The sequence below is a fragment of the Halichoerus grypus genome, chromosome 1 (genome assembly GCF_964656455.1).
Source record: "Halichoerus grypus chromosome 1, mHalGry1.hap1.1, whole genome shotgun sequence".
Classification (NCBI taxonomy): domain Eukaryota; kingdom Metazoa; phylum Chordata; class Mammalia; order Carnivora; family Phocidae; genus Halichoerus; species Halichoerus grypus.
The window spans coordinates 114,405,121-114,429,131 of NC_135712.1; the positions used below are offsets into that span (position 1 = coordinate 114,405,121).

At 36.0% G+C, this 24,011-nt stretch overlaps 1 protein-coding gene across 2 annotated transcripts in view; it reads left to right on the forward strand.

Moving 5' to 3' along the window:
* PLOD2 (procollagen-lysine,2-oxoglutarate 5-dioxygenase 2) overlaps positions 1 to 24,011 on the forward strand; it is a 97,194-nt gene that overhangs the window by 20,833 nt on the left and 52,350 nt on the right. For both annotated transcript variants that reach the window (XM_036078143.2, XM_036078142.2), the window contains exon 2: positions 23,357 to 23,448. In XM_036078143.2, coding sequence (XP_035934036.1) covers positions 23,357 to 23,448 — 92 coding nt within the window. The remainder of the gene's footprint in view (positions 1 to 23,356; positions 23,449 to 24,011) is intronic.

Below are 24,011 nucleotides of genomic sequence, written 5' to 3' on the forward strand. Positions count from 1 at the left end.
CCCCCTGAATAGCTGGCTTTTAAAGAGGGGACCCCTGCGATGTCAAAATTGCTAGATTATATTCAATTCCACTCCCTATGCAAACAGTACATTTTTTCACCTGAACTCATCTTTCCTCCAGGTCTCAGCTTCAGTGTGAATTCCTGAGAGTTCTTCCCTAACCCCCCAATTTAAAACAGTTTCCTTTATTAAAATCTCTCCTCTCATTCTTGCTTTGAATTCATTCTTAGCATTTACCAAAATTTCTACTTATACTTAGTAATGCAATTATTTTCTTACTCTCTGCCACTCCACTCCCTATTATATTGTAAAATCCATGAAGGCAGTGATTGATTCTTCCAAGAATATTTACTGAGTGCCTACTATGTGTCAACTAGGAGTTGGGAACACAGCTCTTAAAGTTTACATTGTCTTAAATTCTGGTATTTGCTTTTATCTCTAACATTTAGCACACAGGGGCCTGGTTCACAGAGAACCATCAATAACTATTTGTTGAAGGAATGAAGATGAAAGCCATTGATGATTATTTGCAGGGCTCAAAGGTAGAGTGCAGTCAAGGTTTAGATCTGTAGTTCAGGAATATAAACTTCTGCTGAGGCTGCGACTCTTTTCCCCTATCACAGGCTGAAATTTCCAAGTGCCCCTGCCTATGTGGTATTCCTTTGGTGAACGAGGGTTTCTCTCTGACCACAGTGATCTACCTCTCTGAAAAGGGAAACAAGAATAATCCAGAGATACTGATGATTAATTGGTGTGAGGTGGGTTGGGGCATCAGTTTTTGTTTGTTTGTTTAAAGCTCTTTAGGTGTTTGCATTATGCACACCAGGTCCAAAATTACTATCCTAAAGGAAGAAGAGAATGGAGTTTATGTCTAGAGGGTACTCCTCTCTTCAAATACTGCTTGTTTTATTTTGGCAGAAGAGTTTTTAGGTAGGGTGTGTGCATGTATGGTTGTGCATTTTTTCCCCAGAAGGAGTTTTGAATTTTTTCCATGCCATTCTAATAATTATCAAAGCAACACAAATTTTCACCAAATACCATGGAAGCCTGAGATATTTTTCACTGCTTCAGCCTGAGAATGTTTTAGGTCAGCATGACTTTTTTTTTCAATAAAAACCTGAACCTCCCTAATGTTAGATATTATTTTGTAACCGCATTTGGGGAGTTTATACAGTTTAAATAAGTTGCAAGATACATCTCTAAAGACTTCAAGTGGTAGTGATCACTTGATAAACATTGTGAAATAAAGAAATTTTAATTTTAATATAGTTAACTGTACTTTTCATTTTGGACATAATCTAAACATCCAGCTGTCTATATTACTGATAATTAAAGATAGAAAAACCATTTATTGACTTTATTTAATACATAGTATGGACAAATGAGTTTTCTACCTCTCAGGACATAATATGTTATGAAAATTATAAGGGGGCAGTAACTGGAGAAACATATTGTGTTGTTGATAGAAGCAGGCATACTGATATTCAGACATCAAAATGGAGACCAAGAAGTTAAAGGTAAGAAATAGCATGTGAAAAACTTATTATGGGGAGGGATGCCTGGGTGGCTCAGTCAGTTAAGCACCTGCCTTCAGCTTAGGTCATGATCCCAGGGTCTTGGGATTGAGTCCCACATCGGGCTCCTCACTCAGAGGGGAGCCTGTTTCTCCCTCTGCCTGCCGCTCTCCCTGCTTGTGCTCTCTCTCTCTGGCAAATAAATAAATAAAATCTTTAAAAAAACCAAAAACTTATTATGGGGATAAATAGCTGTATAGAATTAGATGTGTTTTGGGGAATTACTGTATCATGGGAAGATATTGTAAGGAATGATCATGAAACATCAGGAAGAGATTATATTTGGTATTCTCTGCTTAATTAGAGAATTTTATAGAATGATTCCTGTTAAGTGTTTAGAGGAAGATCAAAGACTCCATGGTTTAACTGACTGGAATGCTAAGTGACCAAAAACGCTAACAGAGTCATTTGTGACTTTGAGAAAATATTTTCTATTCTTATTTTAAGCCAGATTGTATATTTCTGGAAAATAACACATGAATAGTGTAGCTTAATCTGGAATCTCTCGTATAAACAATATACCAATTTATGAAATCAATGTGAGTTTTCTCTACTTTGAGAAATTCCAGAATTAAGAGCAAGTGAGGAGTGCTGGAGAGGTGTTCAGTACTAAGAAATACTGAATGCTTACCCCTGCTTCTAGGTCACAGTGAAATCAGACTTCACTGGGGAGCTGTTCTCTGATGAGTAATGTCAGGAACCCTTTCAGCAGTGGGGATGTCTCCTTGTTTTACTCTTGAGAGTTTGGATTTGGGGGAACTCTTCACATCAGTGGGTCCCATGTGACACTGGCCAAGCTTTCCAACCAGGGGATTTTCATTCCTATTACAGAAGTTCTCTGACTGAAATGCTGACTCATTCAGATACAACCTGACCCAGTATCCGAGATCATGCTGCCCTGAATGGATTGATACTGCTGAGATTAGACTGCATTCAAAAGGGAGAGATTTTATAAACATCTGTTTTAAATATGCATCTTGTTTATGACTACTTAATGCATTGCTATGTTTTTCTTCTTTTTGAAGAACCAGTTGAACCATTCATTTCTAATGTATTAATAGAATATGATTGTACAAGAGACAGGGAAAGAGAGGGAGGGAGAGATCAGCTTTTTCACAGTGACCATCCTCCAACAATGCTCTTTGCCAACAGCTGATACTTCTTTTCCCCAGCTGCTTTTCAGTGTACATGTTCTAATCCTTGTAACACATTTCTTACTAATGACTCAAAGTGATGACATTTATACAGGAATGTACAGCTATGCCTTGCTTATTCTAAAATAGGTTTTTTTTTTTTTTTTAAAAGAAAACCTCTGCATATTGATTTCTGCCTAAAACCAATAAAAATCTAAATAAAATATTATGAAGTACAGAAAAGCTTCACATTTTAGGATGAGCTCAGTCATTATCCTGTTCTATGTATTATAACAAAACACTTAATCTACATTTAGGTTGTCTAATAGTTGGTGTCTATAATTCCTTCAGGAGCAAACAAATGACAAGGAGAAGTTATAGGGAAGTTATAGGGACTGTATTCCCTTCAGGATAGGGAATATGGCAGTTAGATATTTTTATTATCTAGAAGGCACAGTAAATGCTTTTAATTTGAACATTTTCTTACCACTTTATCCACACAGCAGGCTAATCTTTTAAGGTTCGTCTTCTTAAACAATCTGGAGTTCTTCTTCACTCCTTTTTCTCAAATCTCCCATTTAATCTATCAGTCAGTTTTGTTTAATCTACCTTCAAAACATATCCAAACTGATCACTTTTTATCTTCTTTACTGCTACTCCTTGATCCATATCACCATGGCCTCTACCCTAGATTATTATTGTGAACACTCCCAACCAGGCTTCCTGATTTTACCCTTGACTTCTTTCAGTCATAGCAACCAGAGTAATCCTGTTAAACTTCAGGCTGATTATGGGACACAGTATAGTATAGCAGTTATGAGCACAGACTTTGGAGCCAGGCTGTCTGGGTTCAAATCTAGGTCCTGCCATTTATAGTCTGTTCAATTTAAGGCAACTTATTTAAGTGTAAAATTGGAATAACTGTATCTTTTTAGGTTTCTGGACCCAATGCCTATGGGGGTGGCCCCCCCAATAACACCTAGCAATTCTCAGACACCAGCTGGGTGTCCGAGAATTCAACTCAATTCTGACACCATCTACTCTGGAGATAGCATCAGATTTCATGGGTTAAGTGCTCAGTCCTATAAGACTGCCTCCCACCCCCCACTTCGGATACCAGTTGCAAAGTTACATGTGCTTCTGACGAAATGGCTATATATTGGAGGTTCCAATGAACTCCTCCTTAGGTTCTTTTAATTTGCCAGAGTGGCTCACAGAATTCAGGGAAACACTAACATACTTATACTAGTTTATTAGAGGACATAGTAAAGTATACATATCAACATCCAGATGGAGGAGATACATAAGGCAGGGTATGGGGAGAGGATGCAGAACTTCCATGCACTCTCCAGATGTGCCATTCTCCCTTAATCTTGATGTGTTTACCAACCCAGAGGCTCTTTGAACCCAGTTCTCTTGGATTTTTATGGAAGCTTCATTGCATTGTCATGATTGCATTGTCTGATTCAACCTCCAGCCCCTCTCCCCTCCCCAGAGGTCAGGAGGTATGACTGAAGTTCCAACCCTCTAAACACATGGTTGGTCCTCCTGACAACCAACCCCCACACTTGGGTGAGGTCCAAAAGTCACCTTCATTAATAACAAGACACCCATTTTCACCTTTATGGCTCTGAGGCATTTTTAGGAACTGTGGATGAAGACCAAATTATATCTGAGAAATATGTTTTGGTCATTGGAATGACCAAATATATATTTCTGACAAATCATTATATCACACTGTAGTACTTAGATTAAATTAGTTAAGGGGCGCCTGGGTGGCTCAGTTGTTAAGCGTCTGCCTTCGGCTCAGGTCATGGTCCCGGCGTCCTGGGATCGAGCCCCGCATCGGGCTCCCTGCTCGGCGGGAAGCCTGCTTCTCCCTCTCCCACTCCCCCTGCTTGTGTTCCCTATCTCACTGTGTCTCTCTCTGTCAAATAAATAAAATCTTAAAAAAAAAAAAAAAAAAAGATTTAGATTAAATTAGTTAATAGTATCTACATGGTAGACACTGCTATTAGTAGTAGTAGTAGTACTAGTAGTAGTAGTAGTAGTAGTACTAATAGTAGTATTTAGCAACTGTTATGTCATCCCGTCACTCAAAATCCTCTAATAGCTTCCTAGTGCATTTGGAGCAAAAGGCAAATCTTTACAATGACCTACTAGGCCCTGCACAATCTATTTATTCTGACTTTTGAACTCATCTCATTTTCTTTCTTGCTTAGTCTGTTCTGCCCACTCTGGTGCCTGTAGCGTCCTCTCCTCACTCCCTCAAAGACATATGAGGACTGGACCCAGCTTAGTCAGATTCTTTGTATTCTTTGGTTCTTTTTACTGGAAAGCTTTTCCTGAGGTGTCTGCCTAGCTAGCTCACCTCCTATGCTTCATGTTACCCTCTCAGTGAAATTTGGTTATGCTATTCAAAACTGTAACATATTCAAGACTCCCTATTCTACCCCCCTTCTTTTTTAGCCCTGTAAGTTGAATGAAAATATTTTGTTTGGTTTTTGTCTACCACATGCATGTAAACTCTATGATGGCAGTCTTATCCCATCTTTGAGGCCCACCTAAAATTTTTTCTTATGGGGGAATATCCCAACTACTCTTGATTTCTTCCTTCATTGTTTAACCTCCTTTTTGGGCTATAATCTATAATTGGAGATGTTGAAGTATGTATATTCATTGGCATAACTGTTCAGCATCATCACCATCTCCTGTGCTGAAACCTGGTACTCAGAAGTTATTCCTGAGCTTTTCCCAAGACATACCAAATCAAAAATTCTGGGGGCATGGTCTAGAAATTTTTGTTTTAATAAGCCTTTGGGTATTTCTAATGCATGCTAATATTTGAGAACCACTGGACAAGGACACTGGCATGATTGATCAGATTGGGAGTGTCTGGATTAAGGATCCAGTTGGGTCTTCAGGGTTCAGTGATCCCCGGGGGTAGAAGGAAACTAAACTGGGTATAGGAGGTCCAGAGGTAGAATATTCCAAGAATGAATAAACAAAAGCATTTCTCTGAAATGTATCAGAAACTGGGAAGTATGTCTACAAGATAAAAGGTAGTCAAGGGAATAGAAATCTGTCAAAGATTTTCTTGTTGAGTAAATTTTGGACAATAGATGGTTAGCAGGGAACTTGGAAGTTATGAGTGTTAGCGTAGGCAGATCTTGAGAATGGTAAGCCATGCAAAGATTAAGGCAATGCGTATGTCCTTTTCTGGGTGGTGAGCATTTGAGATACCAGCTCTAAGACTGGAAATTTTTGACAGGAACTAAAATTAAGGAAGAGGGTACAAAACCAGATTCTGGTCACCTATTGAAATGATGTCATGATAGAGTTCTGACCACTGATGGAAGAAGGCCAAGAAACCCAGTTATTAAGAAAGGAATACATCTCTGCAGAGGAGCTTGGAATTGAAAGAACCTGAGGACTGAGAATAGGTTAGTGTGAGCTCCTGGAACAAAGTTACACAGCCTCGGGGATAGTGTTTGGAGGGTCTGGTTATCACATAAATCATTAAGGTCAACAGTGTCTACTCTGTGTTACATGTCAAATTAAATATTTTACTTGAAGACAGGTCATTTGTACATTATACATCTTTCTGTCTCTTCATTGCCTGAATGATAATGGATTGAAATCAAATACTTTCATAGCTTTCTGTTTATGAGGACTTATTTTAATCATATATGTGTGTTTACTATATGATATCGATCTTTTTGACTTTTTCCCCCTAATTTTGAATTTGAATAAAACAGTGCTTCAATAACTGGGAGAATATAGCACATGTTCAGAAAGACTTTTGGCTCCCTGCTATAACTGACTTACCATACATATTACCATGGGCACAAAACAGAAAAGTGAACATGTTCAGGGTTTTATATTTTGCATGAAATAAGATAGAAGTTCGATTGTATAGAATTTCTGTACTGCTGTCCTTCAAGCGTTCTAAGCCCCATGTTGAAATGCATGCTTACCCACACCACATCATCCCCACCTCATGGAATTTGCCTAGATCTGGGAGTGTAGTGCAGGGGTTCTGATGCACCATGACTGGTGTGACTGAGGCCATACTGGGAGGATGGCTGTCTTAAGGTTGTGAGGTTAATCAGACACAGGCTGGGCTTGTCTAACAATGACTTGTCAGAGAGAATCATCCATGTATGTATCTTAACATATGACTTGGTTCAGAATTTAAGTAAGTCGCTATTCAAAATTGAGAGAAGAAATAAGAAGGGAGGAAAAACAGGCCCTTAGACAACAGGGAACTGATTGGGACAGAGGTAATTACACCTTAGGTGAATTTTTGTCAGTGTGGCAGATGGGGGCACATAGAGAACCTTCTATATAGAGAATCTTCTATATAGAGCTTTATATCCAATCAAAATAGTGTTAGAAAGCCAATTTTACTTAGAAAAAACCTTTATGAAAAGTCATCTTCCTGTTATTTTTAGTGTTTTGGGGATTTGCATACTTTGAGACATATAAACTACCTTTTGGTTTATTCTGTCTTTAAAATAATCATAGGTCACTATCCTGTCATGGTTGAAATAAGTAATATTTTTCATAAAGCATTATTGTGTTAATTCATCACAAATTCTGGTAATTCAGAATGGAATCTAACGACTTCCTTGTTTGGAATAATATGAGAGAAAATCTTCAGCAGGTTCATCACTTCATTTATTCAATATCAGCTATACGAGAAAAGAAAGAAATGTGAAAAAATGAAACTATAAAAGTACTAGAAGAAAATATGGAAGGGTTGTTGTATAGCTGTAGAAGGTAGAAGGTCTTTCTAAAACCTGGAAGATGTAAGAGTTAATGGCTGATATAAAAAAAAAAAGAAATTCTGCCTGGCAAAAATCATACAATCAAAATAAAGTCAAAAGATAAATAGTAAATGGGAGGAAAATATTTGACCCAGAAGTTCTACTTTGGATTTATTCTGCAGATACAATCTTATATGTAAGAAATACTTATATAAATCATTACCCATTACAGATTTTTTTTTTTTTTTTTTTTAGTATAGCATTGGATTGGAAACAATGTGAATACCTGTCACTAGCATAGTGTTTAATTAAATTGTAGTTTTTCTTTTTTTTTTTTTTAAAGATTTTATTTATTTATTTGACAGAGACAGAGACAGAGACAGCGAGAGCTGGAACACAAGCAGGGGGAGTGCGAGAGGGAGAAGCAGGCTTCCCGCTAAGCAGGGAGCCCAATGCGGGGCTCGATCCCAGGACTCTGGGATCATGACCTGAGCCAAAGGCAGCCGCTTAATGACTGAGCCACCCAGGCACCCCTGTAGTTTTTCTATATGATGGGATACAGTGTAGCTGGATTACCTTTGAAAATATCTCAAAGATATGTAGATCTTAAAAAGAGATGCAAAAAATTTTTTGAACTACAAAATAGCCAAAAAACTGTTAACAAAATGACAATAAACACATACTTATCAATAATTACATTAAATGTCAATGAACTAAATTTTCCAATCAAAAGACACGGAGTGGCAGAATGGGTTAAAAAAGACTCATTTATATGCTGCCTATGAGAAACTCACTTTAGATGTAAGGACACACTGGAAATGAAGGGATGGAAAAAATATTCCATGCAAATGGAAACTAAGGAAAGCTGGAGTAGCTATACTTATATCAGACAAAATGGACTTTGAAACAAAGACTGTAGTGAGAGACAAAGAAGGACATTACATAATGTTAAAGGGCTCTCCAAGAAAAAGAAATAACATTTGTAAATATTTATGCAACCAACATACATAAATAAATATATAAAGCAAATATTAACAGATCTAAAGGGAGAAATAGATAGCAATAAGTAACACTAGGTGAGTTTAGTATCCCACTTACATCAATGGATAGATCATCCAAACAGAAAATCAGTAAGAAAGCACCAACCTTAAATGATACATTAGATCAGATAGACTTAACAGTTAACATTCCACTTAAAAGCAACAGAATATACATTCTTCTCAGTAACACATGGAAGATTTTCCAAGATAGATCATATGCTAGGCCACAAAACAAGTTTTAATAAATTTAAGAGAATTGAAATAGTATCAAGCATCTTTTTTGACTGCAGTGGTATAAATCCAGAAATTAATTACTTGAAGAAAACTGGAGAATTCACAAGTCTGTGGGGATTAAACAACATACTACTAAACAACCAATGGATCAAAGAAGAAATCAAAAGAGAAATAAGAAAAATACCTTGAGACAAATGAAAATGGAAATGTAATATACCAAAATTCATGAGATGCAGCAAAAGCTGTTCTAAGAAGGAAGTTCATAGCAATAAATGTCTACCTCAAGAAACAAAAAAAGTCTCAGACAACCAATTTTATATCTCAAGGAACTAGAAAAAGAAGAACAAATGAAGCCTAAAGTTAGTAGAAGGAAAGAAGCAACAAAGATTAGAGTAGAAATAAATGAAATAGAGACTAAAAAGATAATAAAAAAGCCAGTGAAACTAAGAGCTGGTTCTCTGAAAAGATACAATTAACAAACCATTAGCTAGATTCACAAAAAAAAAAAAAAAAAAAAAGAAAGAAAGAAAAGAAAAAAGTAAAAAATGAGGGCTCAAATAAAATCAGAAATGAAATAAAAGTTACAACTGATATCACAGAGAAATATATATATTTTATTTTAAGTAATTTTAAGTAATATTTTAAGTAATCTCTACACCCAGTGTGGGGCTGAAACTCATGATCCCAAGATCAAGAGTCACATGCTCTTTCAACTGAGCCACCAGGTGTCCCAACATCACAGAAATATAAAGGACCATAAATACTACTATGAATAATTATTTGTTAATAAATTGGGAAAATGGATAAACTCTTAGAAACATCTAGCCTACCACCCCTGAATCATGAAGAAATAGAAAATCTGAATAGACTAATTACTAATAAGGAGATCAAATCCAGGTCCAAGACCAGGCTTCCCTGGTGAATTCTACCAAACATTCAAAGAAGAATTAATATCAGTCCTTCTCATTCACTTCCAAAAAATAGAAGAGGAAAGAACTCTTCCAAATTCATTGTAAGAGGCCCAGAGTTACTGTGATAGTAAAACCAGGCAAGGATGCCTGGATGTAAGGATGTCTTTCTGGAAAAGAAAATTACAGGCCAATATCCCCAATGAACATAGATGCAAAAATCAACAGAATATTAGCACATTGAATTCAGCAATAATTGAACTATTAGGATCATACACCATGATCAAGTGGGATTTATTCCAGGGATGCAAGGATGGTTCAATATCCACCAATCAATCAATGTGATATACCACATTAACAAAATGAGGGATAATAATCATATGATCATCTCAATAGAGGCAGAAAAAGCATTTGAAAAAATTCAACATCCATTTATGATAAAAGCCCACAACAAAGTGGGTATAGAGGGAACGTGTGGCAAGATAATAAAGGCTAAAGTAGTGGTAAAAAGCTGACAACTTGAAGATCTGGAGTAAAACAGGGATGCCCACTCTTGCCACTTTTGTTCAACATAGTATTGGAAGTTCTAGTCAGATAAATTGGCAAGAAAAAGAAATAAAAGGCATTCAGATTGGAAAGAAAGAAGTAAAACTGTCACTGTTAATGACATGGTATATTATATATAGAAAATCAAAATTTCATCAAAAAACTGTTGGAACTAATAAATGATTTAGTGAAGTTGTAGACATAGAGTCAGTATGCAAAATTCTATTGTGTTTCTATATACTAATGAACTATCAGAAAGAGAAATTAAGAAAACAGTCCCACTTGCAGTTGCATAAAAAATAATAAAAATACCTAGGAATAAATTTAACTAAGGAAGTGAAAGACCTATACATTGTAAACTATAAGACAATGAAAGAAATTGAAGAACACATAAATAAGTGGAAAGATATTCTATGCTCATGAATTGGAAGAGTTAATATTGCTAAAATGTCCATAGTACTCACAGCAGTCTGCAAATTTAATGCAATCTTCATAAAAATTCCAAAGGCAGTTTTCACAGAAATAGAACAAACAATCCTAGAATTTGTATGGAACCATAAAAGACCCTGAATAGCCAAAGCAAATCTGAGAAAGAAGAACGAGGCTGGATGTATCACACTTCATGATTTCAAACTGTATTACAATGCTATAGTAATTAAAATAGTATGATATTGACACGAAAACAGACACATAGATCAGTGGAACAGAATAGAAAACCCAGAAATAAACTCATGTGTGGTCAATTAGTTTATCATAAAGGAGCCAAGAATATGCAATGACGAAAGGACAGTCTCTTCAATCGGTTGTGTTGGGAAAACTGGGCAGCCACATGCAAAAGAAAGAAACTGGACTACTATCTTATACTATATACAAAAATTGACTCAAAATGGATTAAACACTTGAATATAAGACCTGAGCTATAGAACTCCTAGAAGAAAATACAAGTGATAAACTCCCTAACATTGGTCTTGGAAATTATTTTTTGAATCTGGCCCCAAAAGCAAAAGCATCAAAAGCAACAATAAAATACACAAAACCAAAAAGAAAAAGAAAAACACCATAAACAATAAACGTGTTGTACTACATCAAACTAAAAAGCTTCTTCACAGCAAAGGAAACCATCAACAAAATGAAAAGGCAATCTACTGAATGGGAAAAAAAAATATTTGCAAACCATGCTTCTGATAAGGGGGTTATATTCAAAATATATATAAACTCATACACCTCAATAACAACAACAACAACAATAACAACAAAATAATTTGATTAAAAAATTGGGCAGAATGTCTGAATAGACATTTTCCAAAGAAGAAATACAGATGGCCGACAGACACATGAAAAGATGCTCAACATGATTAGTCATCAGGGAAAAGCAGATCAAAACCGCAATGAGATCACCACACACTTGTTAGAATGGCTGTTGTCAAAAAGATAAATAACAAATATTGGTAAGGATGTGTACAAAAGGGGAACCCTTGTGCACTCTTGGTGGGAATATATTGGTCCAGCCACTGTGGAAAGCAGGATGGAGATACCAAAAAAAAATTAAAAATATAAATACTGTATACTCCAGCAATTCCATTTCTGGGTATTTGAAGATGAAAACACTAATTCCAAAGTTACATATGCACCCCCATGTCCATTGTAGCATTATTTACAATACCGAGATCTGAAAATAACCTAAGTGTCCATCGATGGCTAAATGGGTAAAGAAATGCAGTACATATATACATATATACTCAGCCATAAAAAAGAATGAATCTTGCCATTTGTGAAATAAGTCAGAGATAGACAAATATCATATAATCACTTTTGTATGTGGAATCTAAAATATACATAAAACAAACTCATAGATACAGAGAACAGATTGGTGGTTGCCAGTGGTCAGAGATTGGGGGAGGGAAGGAAAAATGGGTGAACTTTTTTTTGCTTTTTAAAAAAAATTTAAATAAATTGAATAATAAAAAATTTAAAATATGCAAAATTGGAGTGTAGGATATATATTGACATCTTTTGAAGCATCCATAAGAACAACATTACTGGTATCTCCTGGGAGAAAGCTAGAGATCTGGGAGAAAGATCTGCGAAGGAATATCACTTCCGACTTTATCACCTAGTCCAAAAAATTAAATTACTAATTTGAGTGGCTGAGGAAGGAAAAATCAGTCATCTGTATACATAAACATATTTTTTAAATCTCTAACTTGGCCCAGTGAATGCTAGAATGTTTCTTACATTTTCTGGGACATACTTTCCAAAAAATAGGGCATTTCTCTTACATAAAGATGAAAGTTTATGACAGTTTACTACACAAATTAAATAATAAAACTCCTTGGTTTTTTTTTTTTTTTTTGGAGTCTTACAGTAATTCCATAGAAGAAGGTATCCATAGTTGTAGAAATCAAATCATCTACATTTAATTTTACTTTCCCCAAAGATCAAAAATACAGATTCAATTTTCTAGTAATTTCTTACATGGCAAGTTCAATTTGTTGAACAATGTGGAGAACTAGCAAGTTGTTGGGGGAGGATTCTGAGCTGCCAAAATAGATGCCATAAAACTTTGCAGACAGAGTGGGGATGAACTGCTGTTCAGATTAAATGTACTCATTTTGTGCAAGATGGATATAATGGAAAATACCCTCTTCGAAAAAATGTATTTATAATGTGTTCATGGCAATGTGGACTAGAAGAAGCAAATGTTTATATTTGAAGATGAGGAATGAAAGTTACGACTTTTTTCTTGTTTCCATTTCAGCTACTCTGCACTTTATCAGGTGTGCTTTTAATTTTGCAACCCAGATGCATTTATTTTTATTCCTTTAGGTTAGACAGACTTCATAATGATTTTTCTTTTTCCATTATGGAGGAGTAAGGCCATTTTGGTTCAGACAATTCATCCTTAAAACTTTCTCTCAGAGCGTGGCTTGCTTGGCCACAAGTCCATCTCAAGTTGGCCTCCGCGCAAGGGGAACTCTTCTTTTCATTTGTAGTTGAATTAGCAGGAATATGTTATCTCAGCCTCTGCTGTTTTGTACTCGTTGTTAACTTTACTGTTGATGACATTTGCTTATGAGTCTGGGAAATATTTTTAGTGCTTATGTAAAATATGGAATAAACAGCAATAAATCAAATTTGTTTGAACAAACTACATAACCTTGGGACCAGATTTTTGGCAGGCAATTTAGAGTCTCTGCTAAAGCATTTGGCTTGCAGATGGGTTACCCCAGCCCACTCAATGGAGGTTCTCATTATCGGTACATCTTTCTACTTTGGAGGTTGCTGTAACCTTTGAACCCTTGGAATTCTACAATTAAAATCTGTTCTGTCTGTTAGGGGGCAACGCCTTTTCCTTTTGACATTAATATTACCGAGGTATAAATTTCATATTTTGAATGTATCAAGTGTGCCCTCCAAGTCATAAATCCTGGAAAATGGACCTATCCTCTTTGTATTAATGTTTATAAAGATAGGAAACACTGCTTTTCTAAGACAGTCCATTCATCCTGGATGCTTTTAATCATACTTTGTATTTGCTATGGTCTGAATGTTTGTGTCCCTCCTGCCCCATATTCGTATGTCAAAAACTTAACTCCCAAAGGTGATGGTATTAGAGGGTGGGGTCTTTTGGAGGTGCTTAAGTCACGAGGGTAGAGACCTCATGAATATGGTTAGTACTCTTATAAAAAAGGCTCTAAAGAGCCAAGATGTCCATCAACAGATGAATGGATAAAGAAGATGTGGTATATATATACAATGGAATATTATGCAGCCATCAAAAGGAATAAGATCTTGCCATTTGCAACGACGTGGATGGAACTGGAGGGTATTATGCTGAGCGAAATAAGTCAAACAGAGAAAGACATGTATCATATGACCTCACTGATATGAGGAATTCTTAATCTCAGGAAACAAACTGAGGGTTGCTGGAGTGGGGGGGTGGGGTGGGAGGGATGGGGTGACTGGGTGATGGACACTGGGGAGGGTATGTGTTCTGGTAAGCGCTGTGAATTGTGCAAGACTGTTGAATCTCAGATCTGTACCTCTGAAACAAATAATGCAATATATGTTAAGAAAGAAAAAAAGAAGAAGAAGAATGTAGCAGGAGGGGAAGAATGAAGGGGGGGAAATCGGAGGGGGAGAAGAACCATGAGAGACAATGGACTCTGAAAAACAAACTGAGGGTTCTAGAGGGGAGGGGGTTGGGAGGATGGGTTAGCCTGGTGATGGGTATTGAGGAGGGCACGTTCTGCATGGAGCACTGGGTGTTATGCACAAACAATGAATCATGGAACACTATATCTAAAACTAATGATGTAATGTATGGGGATTAACATAACAATAAAAAAATTAAAAAAAAAAAGGCTCTAAAGAGACCTTGGCCCCTTTCACCATGTGAAGACACAGGGAGAAGGTGCTGGCTGTAAACCAGGAAGAGGGCCGTCACCATGCTGGTGGAGTAATCTTGGACTTTTAGCCTCTAGAACTGTGAGGAATGAATTTCTCTTGTTTTTAGGCTACAGGGTCTATGGTGGTTTTATTAGAGCAGCCTGAAGGGACTAAGACAATAATGATACAAGATCTGCCTTCTCTCCATTAGTTCTTCCCCAGCCAGTTATCTTCTTCAAAATAAGATAGAGGAAATCTATTTTTTTCTTCTCAAATGTGATGAGGTAGGGAGGTGTTGAGTCTTTTTTTCAAGTAGAAAAATTCTCAATCCCTCAACTATTCAATATATGAAATAATTCCCAGACCTCTAACCATGCTGGTCAAACTCCATGTTTGTCAAAATTTCCCTCAGTGTAGCATGCCAAACATCTCATAATTTTCCATGCATAGGCTGCACTGATTACACAGGGATCATCACCTCTCTTGTCAAGATAGCTTTTTTGTTTGTTTTGGCCAGCTTTCTCACATATTGGCTCATTTTTGAGTTTATATTCGGGTAGAGCCCTTAGGGCACTTTTTATTCTTTCATTTTTTTAAGTCATGTCTTACTTACCCTGATCGAAGCCCCCCTTACTATGATCATTCTCGGTGTTTAAACTTTAGTTTCCCCTTCTAAACTCCAGAAACAATTTGTTGGAACTCAGTGTAAAGTTTTTGGCTGCAATCAAGTCCTTGCATTTTTATCTCCATGTTTCTGGAAGGGGATGGGGATGGATGTAGAGGAGTGGGTCTCCTTTAATTTTCTTCTTGTCTATCACCTTTAGGTTGAGTTCTTAAAATTTAGGTCATGAATAGTTATTGTGAAGGATGGTGGGGTATTACCAAAGAGAGTTATTGCACTGGAGTTCTGAACAAAGTTTGTTCTTTTTTTTTTTTTTTTTTAACACAGTTTGAATAGATTATATTGTTCATATTAATGTTTTTCTAAAGTATGTGAATACTTCTGTGATTAGGTGAATATACATTTATTTAAATATAAATTTATTTAAATTTATTAAAGATGTATTTATGTCAAGGTTTTTCATAAATTTCTCAATGGTTGCTATGATTAATATGGTTATAGAGGGGCCCACGATTTTTGATATTAAAAATTTCACCTCATTCTAAAATTCCAGTGTTATCCTAATAGTTATTCAAGTTTTACTGACTACATACACTAAATTTGATGTTTTTTGCAATATAATTATCTGTTTGAATGCTATTCTTAAATGCCTTTAAGCTTTCATAGTCCTGTGAAATCAACTACCTGCTAGGAATTCTTGGGCATAATATTAAATAAGTCTTTTGACTGTGTCTTGAAATTTGTCTTTCATTCACTACTAGGTTACCTAATAAGCTAAACATGGGTATATACCATCAGGAAACATGGGCCCCCAAAAAGAAAATTAGAAAACCTTTTTTAAAAATGTGATACTAATTTTAGTGTATGTACAATTTTTTATTTGAAAAAAAGTTTAAAATGCATATTATGGTTTGAAATACTTATGAGGGAGAGAGGTGGTCTCTGTCCACTTTGACCTCTTAGGTGCCTAAGGCCTCTGGCGGTCTTAATCTGGTCCTGCTTCACTTGATATCTGGTGTTGGTTGAACTGCTGGTTCTAGAAGTGTTTATCCTTAACTTAATGCCCTCCTACCATTTGGCTCCTGGACCATTTGTCATCCAGTCTTTTATACATAACTGGCAATATTCACTTTCTCTAATCCCACTGCATATACTCCTACAGGGATCAAATTGTCCTCATTTGCTCAGGATTTTCCAAGTTGATTTTTTTTTTGTGTGTGTGGTGTTTTTTTTGTTTTGTTTTGTTTTTAAGATTTTATTTATTTGGCAGATAGAGAGAGCACAAACAGGGTGAGTGGCAGGCAGAGGGAGAAGCAGGCTCCCTGCTGAGCAGAGAGCCAGACATGGGGCTCGATTCCCGGGACCCTGGAATCATGACTTGAGCCGAAGGCAGATGCTTAACCGACTGAGCCACCCAGGCGATCCAGGACTTTCCAGGTTTTAAAACTGAAATCCCTGTGCTCTGGGAACCTCCTCAGTCCTAGGCAGACTGGGGTGATTGGTCACCCTACATACTACCTTCCCCCTACTACCTCACGGCACATCTCCTGATTTGCTGTATATCTGTGCATTGTCCAGAGTGGGCTGTGGAAGCTCAGGTATCCATCTGAATGCTAATGTGTGAAGCTGTTCCCTATGTAGCATTAGTGGTTGCAAGTTTACTTTTTTTTTTTTTAAGTGTTCCCTTTTCTCCCCCCTTTCCTATAAAATCCTAAGGAATCCTTTGATGTCTCTTTGTCATATCCTTTTTAGGTTTTTTCTTTATTGAAATTTTTGGCATTAATTGTTCTTGAGGAATCTTTGTTTTGAATTTTTTTCAACAATTCCACAAAACACAATTTGTTTTCTTGCTACCTATGCGCTGTGGCTTTGGTTTAATTGTCATAGTGTTTGGACGACTCAGTACTTAAAAAAGCAACAAAATTGTTCAATAGGACCTGGAAAACCATGTTTTCAGTAATTGAGAATCTTGAGTTCCAGTCCTAGATTGGTTACCACTGAGTTGCAAGATCCTGGACAAGTGTTGTTTTTTCTTTAGGTCTTGGTTTCCTCCTCTCTAAAAGAAATAGACTTTGCTACATTATGCATGAGGTCACAATTTACATTAACATGAAATGACTTTTGGGGCACCTGGTGGCTCAGTGGGTTAAGCATCTTCCTTCTGCTCAGGTCATGATCCCAGGGTCCTGGAATCAAGCCCCTAATCTGGCTCCCTGCTCAGTCAGTGAGGAGCCTGCTTCTTCCTCTCCCTCTGCCCTCCATGCCCCCTCTCCCCCGCTTGTGTTCTCCCTCTCTATGTCAAACAAACAAATCTTTTAAAGAAATAAAATAAAATAAAATAAAATAAAATAAAATAAAATAAAATAACTCTCAGCAGAGGAACAGAGTGTGATTGCCTTATGTACCAAATACTTCTCTAATGTCTGTTTGGAGTCTTTTCTATATCTCTCTAGCATGACCTTTGAGCCCTAACCTAATACCTAGCCCTTTATCAGACACATAACCTAATTAGGCCCATAATGTCTTTTTCAGATGAAGACTTGCTGCTTGTAACTAGAAGCATGTTGGGTCTGGCATCCTCAAGGCCATCCAACCCCAGAGTCAACCATTCATTAGGAGGGCTAAGAGGATTTAGCATATAAGTCATACTTATTGTTGTGATTTATTATAGTGAAAGGATATTAAGCAAAATCAGCAAAGGAAAAAGGCACATGAGCCAATCCAGGGAAATCAGATGCCTTCCCACAGTCCTTTCCCAGTGGAGTCACACAAGATTTGCTTAATTCCCCTAGCAACTAACTGTGACAACACATGTGAAATGTTATTTATTAGGAAAACTCATTAGAGACTCAGTGCCCAGGGTTTTTAGTGGGGGCTGGTCCTATAGGCGAGCTCTGTATCAAAATTCCAAGCTCCTAGAAGGAAAGCAGCTGTTCAGCATTAAGTACATTGTTTCTACATTTTAGGCCCAGTGAGCCATTCTTATTGGGAATGGTGGGAACCCTCCCCAAATCCAATTTTCCAGATGGCAGCCAAGGACCAACCTTGCATGCAGGTCTTTCTAAGGCTAGAAGTTTCAGCTTGCTACGTTCTCTCTTTTCTACACATGTAGTAAAACTCAGTTTGCGTCTAGTCTCTTAACTTCTCACTAGCAAGTAAGTCCACATGAAATGTTGGAAAGAAATGGACTTTGAGAAATAACTGAAGTTCTATTCCTGGCTTTGCTAGTAACATGTTGGGTGACTTTCGTAAAATTGTTTAACTTATTTAAACCTTACTTTCTTCGTCTGTGAATTGGAGATAATAAAGCTAATGACATAGGGATTTTGTTGAGAACAAATTATTTTATATACACATTCACATGAAGCATAGCATTACTTATCCTTGAATCTACTCATTCAACCAATGTTTATTAAGAACCTACTATATGCTAAACATTGATATACCTTAGAGGTATAGTGTTGAGAAAAAGACATCCTGTAAGACATTTATAGTTTAGCTGGGGGGGAGAGACTTTAATCTCAAATAATAATTGTGAATATTAATATACAATTTGTGGTAAGTGCACTGAAAAAGAGGTAGTCAGGGACAGTCTCCCTAAGGAAATAGCCTATTGTAAGAATCTGAAATTTCTACTGTAGTAGGAAGGGAAGAATGAAGGGGGGGAAATCGGAGGGGGAGACGAACCATGAAAGACTACAGACTCTGAGAAACTGAGGGTTCTAGAGGGGAGGGGGTGGGGGGGTGGGTTAGCCTGGTGATGGGTATTGAGGAGGGCACGTTCTGCATGGAGCACTGGGTGTTATACGCAAACAATGAATCATGGAACACTACATCAAAAACTAATGATGTAATGTATGGTGATTAACATAATAAAATAAAATTTAAAAAAAAGAATCTGAAATTTCAATAGGCAGTGACTCCATCAAGAGGTCAGGAGGGGAATTAGATAATCATGTTGTATATGCTCTTCTCTTTGGGTGGGAAGGAGCAGGTGTTGTTGGAGAGTCAAAACAAGCCAGGGCAGTTGGAGCAGAGAGAAGACAGGAGGGAGTGGTAATGGGTGACAGTGGAGAGGGCCACTGTCAAGGACCACATTTAGGTGATAGACCTTGGGCACCGTCCCAAGAGCAATGGAAAGCCATTTAAGGGTGTTTAGCAGTGGAACAACATCACTCTGGCTGCTTTGTAGAGTTGGAGTGGGTTAAGTGGGTTTAGGAGACTATTGCAGAAGCCTGGGCTAGTCATGACCATAACTGGAGTTAGTGTTATAGCTTGCTTGGAGATGGAGAGAAATGTAAACATTTGAGAAGACATATCTGCGTTTTCTTGCTAAATTCTTTGATTAAATAGCTTCAACCTGAACTGTTTTTACATAGGTTGGGTTTGTGTGTGTGTGTTTCAATCTAGCATCATAAAATCTTGAGAGTTGGAAGAGATGTCAGATTCTTGAGTATGTAACTCTGGTAGAGAAAGAGATGGAATTATAACCTGCTGAGATTTGCACAACAATAGCCTACCTTATCCATGCATTTGTTGAGTAGAAATAAGAAGATACTATCTATGTAGATATATGTAGACTTTACAGTGTGTCAGCCACTTTGCATATATTACCTAATTTAATTCTCACAACAAACCTATCAGGCAGGTGCTATTATTGCACATATTATAGTTGAGACATAAATGGAGACACACACAGCTGACTAATTTCTAACAAATAAATGGTAGAGCTGGGATTTGAACCCACGTATTTGTCTTCAGATTCATTTGGCCAACCCCAGTGGCAAACTATGACTCTTAGGCCAAATCTGACCCACTGTTTTTGTAAAGACAGCCAGAAAATTAATAATTAAAAAAAAATTTTTTTAAGTGTTTAAAAAAATATAAAGAATCATGACAGAGATTATATGTGGTCCATAAAGCCTAAAATATTTGCTTTTTGGCCTTGTACAGTGAAAGTTTCTAGCCCCTGCACTATGCTAACCATTACTAAGAAGATATGATATGTTCCTTCAGTAGAAAGTTGAGAGTCACTGATCTTTATAGATAAAGGACATATCTGGTCATAAAATGAGTTAGTTGCAGAGTGAGAATAGCATACTTATAGTTCCTGTTTTAGAATTATTTTTCTTGATATCTGCAAATTTAAAATTGAGGACTGGTTTGACTTTGTGTGGAGAAAGTTTCTTGGAAAGATAAATTTATCCTTCCCGTAGTAGGATCAAAGGTAGCTGGGCTATTGCTGAGTTACTTAATGTGATGACAGTCATTAAGACAATGAATTTCAGATGAATTTTGTGTGCTGCTTTAGCATTTGGAGATGGTATATTACACAAAACTTTCTATTTTGAACCCATGGTTTGCTTTTGAAAAGAAAAATTAGGTCAGCACTAAATATTGGTAATTTTGCTCTTATAGCAACAACTGTTTGGAGAAAGAAGAATGCCTCTTTAACAATGCATTTCTCCTGCCCCCAGAACTGCATTAATAAGAGAGAATATAGCATATTTTTGGCCTTTCTAGATAAATTGACTTCTTCCTTTTTGAGAAATTCTGATATTCATCTGAATTTTATAGAAAGGTATATATTTAGCCGCTTAAGTATTTATTAAATCTTACTATAATGATAGGCATTTGGGGGGATTGTAAAGATGATTACAGAAGTTTTTGTTTGTTTTTTGCTATGGTGTGAATTTTCATTGATAAATGGTGGTTCTAATCTACCACACTTTATAGATGCGTTACATGTTTCTTGCTCATGCAAACTGTATTAATCTATTTTATAATAGGGCCAGATAGTGGCAATAGAGGTTACATTTGGTCACAGTTAAGCTTCCATTTGCCTTTTGACACCATTATAGATCGGTTTTGGTAATGGTTGATGCGTGCCTCTTATTCAAGCCCATTTCCGTCCTCTATCATCTCACATTATCATTTTGGTTGTGGTGGGTGGATTGAGTGAAGTACTAATAGTAGTTGTTTAAATTACAATTTTTTTTTTTTTTGGTTAGAATATTTCTGCTATTTCATCCTTCTTTTTACTTATTTAGACTATTAAAAGTTTTATATTGAATATTTTTCTGTAATTTTTCTGATTGGAAGGTTAGGGATTGTGCATAAAGTTCAACTCTCTTTTAATTGTAGGAATTTCCAAACATATAGAAAAGGAGTCCAGTTTTAACAGTCATCACATATGGCCAGTCTTGTTTAATCTTTTATCTTCCTCCTTCATTGCCTCCTCTCAACCTCAGACAATTTTAAAAGAAACTGTAAATACTGTATATTATTTCATTGGGTAAATACTTAAATATGTGTCTCTAAATTATAAGGACTCTTTAAAAAATCAATGCCATTAGCACAATAAAAAATTAACAGTTTCCTATATCAACAAATATCCAATTAGTGTTCAAATTTCCCTAATTTTCTCAAAAATACCTTTCTGCAGTTAGTTTTTCAAATCAGGATCCAACTAAACTCCATGATTTACATTTGGTTGAATTATCTCTTAATTCTGTTAATATACTACATTAGTTTCCCTTCCATTCTTTTTCCCTTTTGCCGCTGATTCGTTAGGTCAGTTGTGAAATCAAGTATGTATCAAATTTAGGTTAAAGTTTTGACAAGGATACTTCATAAATGGTGACCAAGTTAGACTCTTGAGTTGATTGGTGAAACTTATGAGTAGTACATGTCAGCACTTTCTTCTTTTATTGCCCCCAATGGAGTAAGATTTATTTCTCATCATAGTAATGATACTGAATAGCAGGTAAGAGGAAACAGATACTTATACATAATGCTATTAAACATACCTTTAACAAAATTACTAATTCACTATTTTGTTTTGTTTTGTTTTTGTAATTAGCAACAATAGTAAAACAACAGGAGTCCTTATTTGGCATAAGACTGCCAGACATAGTCAGACTACACATTTTTAATTTTGCCTTCTGAGTCATTGGGTTAGATGACGTTTCTGTCTACTTAGTGGTCTGGCCAACATTACTTTTCCTATTAAGGATGTTAAAATCCTTGCTGTTAATTTTATACTGAAAATAGTGTCAAAATCCATCTAATCAGAATCTAAGCTTGTAGATAATTTTTATGATTTATGTATAAAATATTTATAAAAATCTGGTATTCTCTTTCAAAATTTATTGTGAATGGTAATATGTCACATTTTCTCAATCAGTTAAGCCTTGTTTAAACTTTACAAGTGAATTTTTTTTTTAAAAGAATAGTTAATTGAAAAAGTACTCTTAAAATATATTGATTTGGGGCCTGACAACTTTATGAAAATAACTTATTTTTCTTTGACTATTTATTTCTCATAATGGTGAAAATTATGTGAAATATACCTTTTTCCAGAAAAAAAATTAGAATGTTGATATTTATCTCTATGGAAATGTTTTCCTTTTTTTGGTTGACTAATGAATGTTTGAATCTGTTATTTCTTCATGTGTATTGCATCTATATATGTTATTGTTTTATTTATTTTAAAAATTTCATGGAAAATTACTTTGATTTATATTAAATTATTTCTAATTAAATTCTATAATGCATTAATGCTATTTCTAATAATTGCCTATTGCTTAGCAGACATTTATGAATTTGTGGATTTTTTGTTATTGGTAAAGAGCAAGTGAGGATCAAACAATACAGCTCAGTGCCTAGAATGTTGAAAAGATGTTAACTTCTGCTTTCTTAGTCCATGGGTCCTTCTATGTCCTATGGTTGAAAGAAATGTCCCAGCACTTTTGATATCTGCTAATGTACTTGTTTCCTCTATGCATTTTCCAACGTGCCTTTTTCTGATTCGGTTTCCTCTTAATAGCTTTTATGGATATTTTAAAATGATTCCTTAAATCTACCTCCTCCTACTGAGAAGTGGTTTTATGTTGGATAGAAAATAATCATCCATTATAAAATGGCAACTAAAGCTGTGTATTTACTAGAGCAGTGCTGATTTTGGTTCCTTTATTTGTTAAAAAAACGATGCACTGATGGTGATGTAAATGTTGCTATGGATTTTAAGACTTCATTACAAAAATTAACAGGAGGTAGGCGGGTGGGTTTAGTGAGATTGGAAAGTGGGAACATTTAACCTCTTGGTGAACCATCTTATGCTAGTCCCTCTGTCTTTGCAGATAAATTATTAGTCATAACGGTAGCAACAAAAGAAAGTGATGGATTCCATCGATTTATGCAGTCTGCCAAATACTTCAATTATACTGTGAAGGTACAGTATATCTTTTAATTCATGGAGGTGTTAGAATATGTGACTAAAGTACATTTTTTTAATAACAATAACAACAATACCACCACCACAGTTTGCAACCCACACAAGGGAGTTGAAATTTGGTTACATAGTTACTGAGTTTGTATATACAGTTGATTGTTTTAAGGGTACATTTTGACCTTATTAATACTCTGCCACTTAGACAATAATTTCTTCATATTTGCTAATGCTTTGTATAAACACATTCCATAAAACAACAGAAAAACATGTTTATATATATGCTTCTTTTGAGGGGTCATATACAAGCACAGCATAACAGATTTGACAGTAATGTTTTTCACTTACTTTGAAGAATTTTTTCTGTAATGGGTTTGTCTGTCATAGTCTGTTTCTTCGCTTACAGAGAATTGGAAACATGGCAGTGAGGGGAATACCTTTTCTGTCCCATTATTGAGAGTTGCTCTTCCTGTTATTTGTTTTAGAGGAATTTGGGAACATTATAAAAGTATAAAAAGGTTTTTTAGAAGACTGACCTCCAGGGGAATATCTCATTGATAAATGAC